Source organism: Benincasa hispida, chromosome 10, assembly GCF_027475165.1.
Source record: "Benincasa hispida cultivar pf3 chromosome 10, pf3_genome.v1.1, whole genome shotgun sequence".
Lineage (NCBI taxonomy): Eukaryota > Viridiplantae > Streptophyta > Magnoliopsida > Cucurbitales > Cucurbitaceae > Benincasa > Benincasa hispida.
Window position 1 is genome coordinate 62419236 of NC_143487.1, and position 11304 is coordinate 62430539.

An 11304-nucleotide genomic window follows, 5' to 3' on the forward strand; every position below is an offset into this window, starting at 1 on the left:
AGGTAAGGCACCCCATTGTTCAAGACCCGAATTCAACCCTTAAGGGAGAAATTCATCTACTTACCTGGGTGCCGTGAAAGAGTAAATTATGTCTTGTGTAGCTGCGTTTCCAGTACCCCACTTGGGAAAATTCCCAAAATGGTAGGCATATTAAGTCGGCGAATCTGGTCACTCTCACCCATATAGATCAAAGGATTGCCCTAGTTCACAACTCTTTAAAGATTAAGGTGAAGTCACCTATGGTTCTCCTAGTTAAATGTATGTCTCTTTAGGTAATGATGTTATATAGAGAGACTAATCATTTCGTGGTCCGATCTTGTACAAACTCTTTATACAGGATACCTTCAATCACATGTCTTCACATGAACAATCAGAATCAAATCCTTTGTAACACTTTATAACAATTGTAACAATTATAAAGTGGGTCGTAATTATAGTGTCACCAGGATAAGGTACCTAGCCATATTCATCTACTATAGACCATTCAGGTTATTACTTAAACATGACCCATTTGTATGTCACCACATATATGTTTAAGCCATATTAAATAACCTAGGATCTTTGTTTATTGGAATTTGGGTAATGCGAATTAAATGTCAATTAAAATAACACTTTATTCATTAAATAAATACTTCGTGTATAAAGAGTTACAAACTACAAAACCATGAGATTTAGGGCATCAACCCCAACAAAAGTTACATTGAGCAATTACAATTCCCTTAACCTAAGTCATTTCATTTAACTGCATTTATATCCTTTATTTTTTTTGCACTTTATTTTCTATGCATTTCCAATTATCCAATCCACACTAACCCCCTCATTTACCGCTTTAACTGAAAATGGACTTCGAAGAACTAATCTTTTATGAATCCCTATGGTTCGACTCCGTAGTATAAGTTGTTAGTTCGTGATTGCAAATATTATTTGATTGGTAGAAGTTTACAACACCCATTCTTTTGGCGATTAAATTGGCATCGTTGTCAGAGAATGGGTGTCGTAAACCTCTACTGATCAAATAATATTTATAATCAAGAACTAATAACTTATACTACTGAATAGCATAAGTGACAAGTTTGGATCGAACCACAGGGAAGTATAGAAGATTAGTTCTTCGAAAGCCTTTTTCTGTTAAAGTGGTAAATGGGGGAGTTGGCGTGGATTGGATAATTGTAAATTCATAAAAAATAAATTGCAAGAAAATAAAGGATAGAAATGAAATTACTTAGCTTAAGGGAATTGGAATTGTTCAATGTAACTTTGATCATCGAATTGCCTAAATGTAGTTTTAGGTTCTTGACTATGCTTAGCCCAATTGATTGAAAATCATACCAACGATCCTAATTACCCAATTAGCTAAACATGCTCAAATGAATCCATAATAAATATGATTAGCCAACTGCATTAAGCTATAGGGCTTTCGCTAGGATAAATATTTAATTTCCACCGTCTAGTTAAAAACTCGATATGGTTCTCTCTAGGTTGATAAGGTAATACTCTTCGTTATAGACAACAAAAATGCAAGTCTAACTAACCTATTGCTTCTCATGAACTAACCAACAATTTCATGTCACATACTGAAAGTTAACCCTAAGCATTCGATCACAAATTCTCAAGTAGTTTGTCAGACAATTAAGGGAAAATGAAATTGATTAAGCAAAGTAAATAGAGAGAAACTCATAGCCAAGATATAAGAATTACATTCAAACAAAACTTCCAAAATTACATTGTTCCAAAATCTTTTAAACTAGAAAATAGTTAGAGCTTACTTTCCAATAGAGATGGAGAGGACAAATTTCAGCATCGTTCCATTAATTAGATGAGAGGGTGGAAGAAAAAATACAAGTGGAAGAGAGAAAAGGGGAAGAAATTTGGTTGGGGGCCGAATGAGAGGATGTTCCCTGCCCTAAAATTGAAGAAACAGTATTTACACGGTCGTGGAAAGAGTGCTGCGGCACCAGAGGGCAACACCATGGCACTGCACTATAGTGGTGCCTCTGGAAAAAGCGCCGAACATTGGTGCCGCAGTACTATGCGTTGTGCCTCTAGGGGCATTTTCATCATTTTTTCTCCTTTGAATCCTAGATGCTCTTTTTAGCTTCTAATTGTATCAAATAACCCCAAATGGCTTGTAATGGTTGATTTATCTCCTAGGCTCCCAAATTTTTAAAAACACTAAATAAACACATTAAACACAGTAATGACCATGAACTAAGTGAAGCGAGATAACACTTTTCAGTGTTATCACTTCATCGGCTACAGACTCGGAGAAATTTGTCTCTTTAATATCCATAGCCTCAACTTCAGCCTCAAACCTTACTTTAACATCCTTGAATTTGGAGAATTCTAGCTCTTCAATATCTATAGTACCTTTCTTGTGTATACTAGGCTCGAGCATGATTTCTATAAGACAATTTTGCTAAATTTTGTCTTATATACTACTGCTAACGGTGCTAATGAATCTTCCTTTGCATTATGCGACCTAAATCCTGTTTGATCTCATACTTTGGGAATGAAACAAGTAACTCCTTAACCTTAATTAAATAGGTTGTTATCCTTCGTTCTTTGGTATGGTATTTTGTTGTTACTTGCTTTACCACTAATTAGGAATCACTCAAAATCAGAAGGTTAGAAATTCCTATCCCTCAAAACTAGAGTCAATTCTGCTAAGAAGTCTGCCATTGTTTGTCCCTTTATTGAAGTCATTGGCTTGTAGTGAATATCATGTTTGATCAGTTCTATTGCCCATTTTATTAATCGTCCTAACGCCTCGGGTTTTTATAATATTTGTTTTAAGGAAAAGTTAGTCAAAATCGTAATTTTATCTGTTTGAAAGTAGGGGCATAGCCTTTTGCCGAGGCGACTAATGCAAATGCAAGCTTTTCTACCTATGGATATATGATATCAGGCCCCCACCATTGTCTTACTTGTATAGAAAATTAGGCATTGATTCTCATTTTTCTCCTTGATTAGAATTGAGCTCATTGTTGTATCAAATGCTGTTAAATAGAGAAACATTTCATCCCCCAGAATAGGCTTGGCAAAAAGTGGAACTTTACTTAAGTATGCCTTCAATTTTGGAAAGGCTTTGTCACATTCTTCTGTCGTTTTGAATTGGGATCCTTTCTTTAAAATCTTAAGAAAAGGTAGACACCTGTCAATTGCTTTGCTGAAAAATCTATTTGAGGTTGTTATCTTGTCGTTGAGACTTTGAAGCTGCTTAAGATTGGTTGGAGCAAACATGTCGAGGATTGCTTGAATTTTGTTCAGATTGGCTTCTATCCGTCTCTGATGAACCATAAGCCCAAGAAATTTCTTGATGTTACCCTAAAAGTATATTTGGTAGGGTTTAATTTCATATTATACTTGCGAAGGATCTAGAATGCTTCTTCAAGGTCAGCCTCATGTTGTCTAGCTTTTAAACTCTTTACCAACATATTATCTATATATACTTTCATGTTTTTTCAATAAGTAGATCAAACATGTTAATTACCAATTTTTAATATGTAGCTTCTGCATTTTTAAGCCTAAATGGCATGACCGCGTAGCAGTATGTACCTTTACTTGTAAGGAAGGAAGTTTTCTCTTGGTCTGGTTCATTCATCTTAATTTGGTTGTACCTTGAATATGAATCCATGAAACTCAACATCTTATGGCTAGTTGTTGTATCTACTAACTAATCTATCATGGGAATAGGAAAATTGTCTTTTGGACAAGCTTTATTGAGTAGTGAAGTCTATACACATTTATCACTTACCATTCGCTTTTTTCACCAAAACTACATTAGACAACTATTGAGGGTAATTGACCTCTCTAATGATTTTTACTTTCAACAAATCATCTACCTGACTTGCTATGATCTTGTTTTGTTCTTGATTAAACATTCACTGCTTTTACTTTATTGGTTCGAAATCTCTATCCATATTAAAGCGATACACTATTATGCTGGGATCAATTCTGGGCATATTCTTATGTGACCAAGAAAATATATCAACATTCTTCCTCAAAAATCTTATCAAGCTTTCTCTTTGCTCTGCTCCCAATCTGTTCTATTATTTACCCTATTATCCTTTGTGGTGAGTGAGATTGATTCTAAAGCTTCTATTGGTTGGCTTTCTTAGTTGGCCTCAGCGTCGACATCAGCCTCTCCCCTTTGGTTGAGGATTTTATCATTCCTTCTTTCTTTTGAGGATTTGAGATTTTCTTTCGATCCGGGTCTTCCCCACTTGAAATTTCTTAAGTCGGCCTCGGCTTCGGCCTCGACCAATCTCCCTAACGCATTGGAAAATCTATTATTTCTTTTCTCTATGGAGGAATCGAGAATCCCTTTCGATCCAGGTTCTCTTTTTTTAAAAGTCCAACGGTGGCCGAGGTCGAACAAGCATGTTTTAGCTCCACTTCGTTTCTTTCACTATCTTCCTTGTCCGCTACTTCAACGAGTAGCTTCAAAACTTTCAATTTCTCTGGTTTGAGGTCGTGGGGATCTAATTCGCCCACTTCTTGTCCTTGGACTTTAAATATCTCCTCAGATCGACCCTCATTTGTCTAAAGATGAGGAGACTCTTCACCTTGGATCCTTAATAGATGACGATCTTGATCGATACAATCTTCTTTGTCTTTCAAGAGTTGATCCTTAGGTCGAGGCCTAGGAGCTTTTTCCTTCCGGACTTGCTAATGGTGGTATTCTTTGTCAGATTCATCTCCGTCCAAATTCATGTTTATGAACCTTTGACTCATTCTAAAAAAACCTTCTAAGCGTGCTCTTGAGTATTATGCCCAACATACGGCGCCAACTATTGATGCCAAATTTTGAGCAAGCTAGCGTACCTGATCTCCATGGGGGAACAATGGTAAATTTGTATTTTAGGGAGAAGAGAGCTTTCCTGCAAGCAAAGAGAAACCTAGACACCGGTGTGGTATAAGTCACAACCACTCTGATGCTCAAGTCAGAAGGTTGGAAGGGAAGAGAGTATTTAATACTGGTTAGAGAACTTACTTGTCCATTTACGTTCTTCTTTGTCATATTTATAGGTTTTGACCGTTCTCTTATTCCTTATCTAACTAGGGTTTTTGATTGGGCTGATTATTCAAGGATTCTCTTTGGTTCAATGTCGACCAGTCCTACATTCTTACCTAATACTTTTAGGATTTCATCCCTTTTTTACTAAGTTTATTTTGGGCTCATCGTTCCTAGACCATTATCGATGGGCTCGGCCTCGACTGACCAGGTCGATATCTCTTTTTGGGCTTGCTCTCTCTACTATGTTTGTTATTCGTTGACTATTTTACCCTTGATTCCAGAATCCACCCACAACAAGGAAAGGTTGCAACACTTATCTAAGTCTATATTTTATTTTAATGAAATAAAAAGCTTAAAATTGATATATAAAATTTAGTTTTTCCTATAATTTTTTCAATCCTAGAAAGGTTGTTGGTATTGTTGAGAGGACACGTTTGATTTCATATCTCAAGATAGAATAAGAAGATTTGAAACCTCTCAAGTGAATACAGAGTAAGATTATAACATTTAAGGTCAGGATTGAACACGAGTCATTTCAGCATGATTTGTCCTCACTATGCTTCCTAAAAAAATGTCTCAAGAGGGTACCTAATATAGAATTGCTCCATGCAAAGCAAGCTTAACTTTGTAGTTTCTATGGTTTAACCACCAAAAAGGAACTTTCACCTTGTTGGTATAGATAATAACTTTCAATTTTTTAAGAATTTCTTAACTATACTTTTATATCTTCAATATCACTCTCATGCGGATGTGATATAGATTTGTTCATGTAACCCTCTGAATTCAAGCGTTACAAAAACCAAAGGTCCATATATAACTGTGTAGAGGCATAAGACAATTATAATAAAAATAGAAAAAGTACATGATGAGAATAGAGGAAAAAAATAACTAATGTGAAGTCAAGTGAGCAGCACATGAACTTCATCTCTAAGAGGATATTTAGGAGTAGTTTAAAAATTGTTATAAATCACTTTTGTCATTTTTAAAATTACTCGTAAAATGTTTTTAATCATTTAAAATCAATTTTAATAGTATAAAAAATGTGTTTAAAAATATAAAATTTAAACATTGAATTGATTGAGTGATTAAAAGTACGTTTTGAAGTGACTTTAAACGTGATAAAAGCGATTTTAACTATTTTATAATCACTCTCAAACGTACACCAAGACTTTTTCCCCAAGCAAATGTTTGGATGCTCACTAAACATGAAGTTTGGATCAGATGTGCATAAAAGAAGCTGATGACAATGACTTCATGAACAATAAGCTTATGTTGTAATACAAGACAATGAACAAAGTAAATATCTAACTCAACATGCTTGATTTGTGAATGAACATTATGATTGGCACTAAGATGAACTGCTCCACGGCTGTCACACCAGAGAATAGGCAACACATTTGAATCAAGATGCTGCTACAAGAATCAAAGAACAAAACGACCTGAGGTGACTGGGTCTTGATGCTGTCTATGCATTTAGATGCTCTTAGCAAGTCTATTACAAACGTTGAGTTTTTTTTTCTCTTCATTTTTTTTTTTTTTTTTTTGTTATTTTAGAAAAATAGGCAGCATCGAGATGTTGTTCCTAGCGTTGTGACAACACAAATTTGTGTATGGTTTCTCGGAGACTTTTCTCGTACTTTTCTTTGATATTGTAATAAATTGATTCCATGAAAAACATTGGTTGTATCGTCATGATGTTGGGCAAGAATTCATATTTCCAGTTCATTGGTTGTTCAAGTCCGATTGTAAGATTGTGAGACTTTTGAACTTCATTGTGATTTTCAATATTTATCCTAAGTATTTTTTTTATTTGTTATTTCTTTTATTCATTATGAGTTTTTATTGGTTGAATTGACACCTTAATTGTATTGCTTGTTTGTACATATGTTATGCACGATCTTTAGATTGACAATTGTCTTGATTGATTACTTGATTTTATTAACATAAGAGTTGGCCCATGTGCGCACTTTTTTAATGATTTTCCAATGACTACATAGCTTGCATGTAGACTATAGGATTTTTAAAATGTTGGTTACTCTTGTAGCTATATATTCTATTTAATCTTGTCTTAGACATTCCATTGTGTTTATGGTTGGTGTATCAAATGCTATCATGCCCAGTTAATTAGATGGTAGGAATTGATTGTAATGCTTTGTAATAAGTAGATTAAGTGCTTGATAATAATTGATGTGATTTGCAAACTCAAGATCAAAATTACAATGGGATGAAACCACCTTGAATTTGAAACCTGGGTAAGATTCCAATATGTTTTACTATCAAATTCTAAATGTTAGTATAATGAGAGGAGGTAAGGAGATTTGAATCATAGACCTCATTGTTACTAACACAATCAGTTCAATTGATAATATTTAATGTATCGAATACATCAAATATTAAAAGAAAAAATATTTGATTATATTTTGATATAGATTACACGTTGGTCTGATTATATGAAAAATACACTTGGATGCATCTTGAATAGCACCTACCTTTGTGCGTACCAAATCACAAATTGTCATGTGATAAACTTTTATTTTATATATAAATAAATAATATTTTCTTTTGTGAATGAAGGGTACATAAAGATGGATGCAACCTAAAACGCACTGAGTAATATTCATTAATTTTATTTAAAAAACCTTTTCTGCAAACCAAGGACAATAGATAGTAAAGGCAGAAAACTTTTTTTGCAACAAAAAAGAGTTAGTAAATGAAGAAAACAATTTTCTTTTTCTATGTCTTTTCATTTTCTTCCAAGAAAATTGTTCAAGCAATAATAGATTACCAATGAAAAGATATTATTAAAATGAAAGAAAAAGAAACATAATGAAAAAGTATCCAACTTCAATATGATAGAAGTTTCATGAGTAAAAGTACATAAGAGGACATTTCCACAATATGCCTTTTTTGTGATAAATAATGTTCATTTACCTCCTCCAAAATCATCTGCTCATTTTGTATTTATTTCTTCCTTATTGTACTCAAGGGCATCTTATATCTTCTATTTGAAAGAGTTTTCAATGTCGATCACGAACCGATATTTAACATCAGCTTTTGCAAGCCTTTCGATAGCCGAGTTAATGGCATCCATCTTAATGAGCTCAATTTCTGCTGTAATATTGTGTTTTCCACAGAAATCTAACATCTCTTGTGTCTCTTTCAGTCCTCCAAAGTTGCTTCCAGCAACCAGCCTCCTACCTGTAACCAAAGTTTTTAGAAAGAAAATATTTAAGATCAATTATTTTTAAAACACATGGGCATTTGGTAACTGTTTCAGTTTCTTGTTTCTACTGTATACAAATTTCGGAAATAAGTTCTAGTTTCTCATTTCTGATTCTTGTTTCTAGTTTCTTTAAAAATATAAACAAAAGCATTCTTTTTTTTTTTCTTTTTTTCCATCTTTGACTCGAAACAAGAAAGATAAGTTTAGGCTCACCAGAAACAAGAAACCCGAGCGATAGTTCAACTGGCTTGTTAGGTAAACCGACAGCGACCAATTTTCCATTGAGGTTTAACAGACTAATCAATGGATCAAGAGGATGAACAGCAGATATCGTGTCCAAAATGTAATCCATAGTTCCCATGGCAGCCTACACCAAATTAAGTAAACATTACACATAACTCAAGCTTCATTATATTACAGAAGTTCATACAACCTCCGATTCTGATATTTTAAGAGGGCATTCGAGGCACTGAGTTGAGTATTATAGTCAATGGTTATCATAGTTTGTGGGTTATAATAGTTTGTAGATTATAATAGTTTGTGTTTGAGTGCAGACTATTTTAGTATGGATAGAAAATAATAAATAGTGTAATAAAAAAATGATTTGAAATAGTAATACTGTAGTTAATTGTAGCCTAGTTGGAAACATCAATTATTATAATTGGAACCCAAACATGGAATGAGCACGTACTTGAAGTTGGGGCCAAGCAACCCCTATCAGACTAATACGGTGAGCTGGTTTAGCCACGTACCTTCAATTGTTCAGGATCACTTGAAACAATGAAGGCATCGGCTCCGAGCCTGTCGATTGCTTCTTCCTTCTTCTGGGCAGAGGTACTAATGACGGTAACTTTCAATCCAAATGCCTTGCCAAACTTAACAGCAACATGACCAAGCCCACCAAGTCCAGCCACACCTAAATGCTTACCAGGTTCAGTCATTCCAAAATGTTTCATTGGGCTATAAACTGTAATCCCAGCACATAGGAGTGGAGCCCCAGCATCAAGAGCTAAGTTTTTAGGAAATCTGACAACAAAGTGTTGATCGACAACGATCTTATCAGAATAACCACCGTAATTCTTCGATCCATCAACTCCAGGAGAATTGTAAGTATATTCCATCTTTGGGCAGTAACTTTCCAAGTCTTGTTTACAATTTTTACAATTTCTGCAAGATCCAACTATGACACCGATCCCGACTTCGTCTCCTGCTTTGAATTTCTTCACATTTTTTCCAACAGAAGTCACAACACCAACAATCTCATGCCTGGAAATCATCAATCCTAATTCTTATCAAATTCTCTTCTAAAAAATCATTTCAAACAACGGAATATAACAGTGACTTTGGAACAAACAACAAGCTAATGTATAACTAATAACAGAGCATATAACAACCTTTTGGCAATTGTAAATTGACTTGTGCATAACTCATAAATGGCATCCCTTCAATTCCACTAAACTACAAACTTTGTTTTGAAATTATATATATGTAACATATCATAAGAACTTTGGTTTTCTTGTATTTTTGTTTTCAACCATACCCTGGTACTATAGGATAATCTGTAGAACCCCAGTCATTCTTGAGCATATGCAGATCAGAGTGGCAAACCCCACAATAAAGGACTTTGATAGAGACATCATCATCACCATTTTCCCTGCCAAAAAACAAAATGTAATAATGATATGCACTAGAAATAAAGGTATAAGAAATTCTTGATGTGGTGTAGCATCAAATTTCATTGTAACTTCTTGATTTTAAAATCACCTAATCAAAGGAAGCAATTCATGGAATGAGTTTGGGACTTTTATATAAGAAACTTAACTTTCAATATGAAGAAGAAAGACACAAAAGAGGAGGGAAGATGAGAAATCCCCACGCACCAACCAGTTACAAAAAGAAAACCCAACTGGTGTAAATATGAGTCAGGCTATCCTTACCAAAGATAATAATTTGGAAGTAGAAAACCAAGTAAAAGCAAAAAAAGTAACTAAATCCCAAAAGACGTCCCCTGTTTGCTTCTTGACCACAAAAAATTCTCGAACTTCTTTCGAAGTAGAGCCTTCAAACAAGGGCAAAAAGAGCCTCCAAAGATTGGGACTTAGTACGCAGTTAATTAAATTTTAGGACAAAAAAGTCATAATAATACACTAAATAATTAAAAAAAGTTAAAAGGGTAATTATAATGGGTAGCACTTCCAAGACCAATAATTAAGTGTATAGCAAGATTAATTATAAATATACCAAAATCTATCCGTGATAGATTCTATTGTTGTAGACTCCTATTAGTAATATGGTCAATGATATAATCTATCATTGATAGACTATGAGAGTTGAATCTAAATTTTGCTATATTTATCAATTCTTTTATATTGTATTATAATGTGGGTCTTATGAGTATATTTGCAACTACCCATTCATTAAAATGCTGAACCCACCCACCAAAATTAATCATCTGTCAAACTATAAGATCTTACAAAGGTTTTTTCTTTTCCCTTTTAGTTCAATAAAAGTAGAACTCAAGTGATCGAAACATTGCATCGAAACATTATATCATCAATCAAAAAGTAAACAATTCTAATCTCCATATCAATGAGTAAATGACTTAAATTAAGAAGCCAAACAATGGATGAGAAATGGGTTAAAAAGAGTAAGGACAGGAGAGAACAAGATTTAACCAGTAAGAACAAGCTAAATACAAAAATGCAAGTAAATCAGCACCCAGTATTTTGGGAGATTTGGTACAAAAGGGGGAAAAAAACCCATCAAGCAATTTATCATTACAATGACATTAATGAAACAACAGAATGATATAAAACACAAGGGATATGAAATGAGGAAGGGAAAAACAGAGAAATTAACCTTCGAGAGAAATGAAAAGGGGAGAGTAAGCCAGAAGAATCTCGAGCAGCCCAACCAAAAGCCTTGTGAGGATGTTCATTTTCTGGTGATTTCGCCATTGTTGTTTTGTTTTTCTCCAAAAAATTTGCCGCCCAGTTGCTCAGCTCTTTTGAGTACACACGTGAATGAAGGTTTAATGAACCAATCTCTATTTTTATAAATTTAT

General features: G+C 34.1%; 1 protein-coding gene across 1 annotated transcript; it reads right to left on the minus strand.

Annotated features, from left to right (window-relative positions):
* Positions 1 to 7794: 7794 nt before the first annotated feature.
* On the minus strand, positions 7795 to 11304 carry LOC120087808 (putative mannitol dehydrogenase). The gene is made up of 5 exons (XM_039044712.2): positions 11100 to 11304; positions 9781 to 9894; positions 8993 to 9506; positions 8454 to 8607; positions 7795 to 8215 (listed from the first exon to the last, which is right to left on the minus strand). The coding sequence occupies exons 1-5, from the start codon at positions 11195 to 11197 to the stop codon at positions 8019 to 8021; spliced, it is 1077 nt and encodes a 358-aa protein (XP_038900640.2). The 5' UTR covers positions 11198 to 11304; the 3' UTR covers positions 7795 to 8018.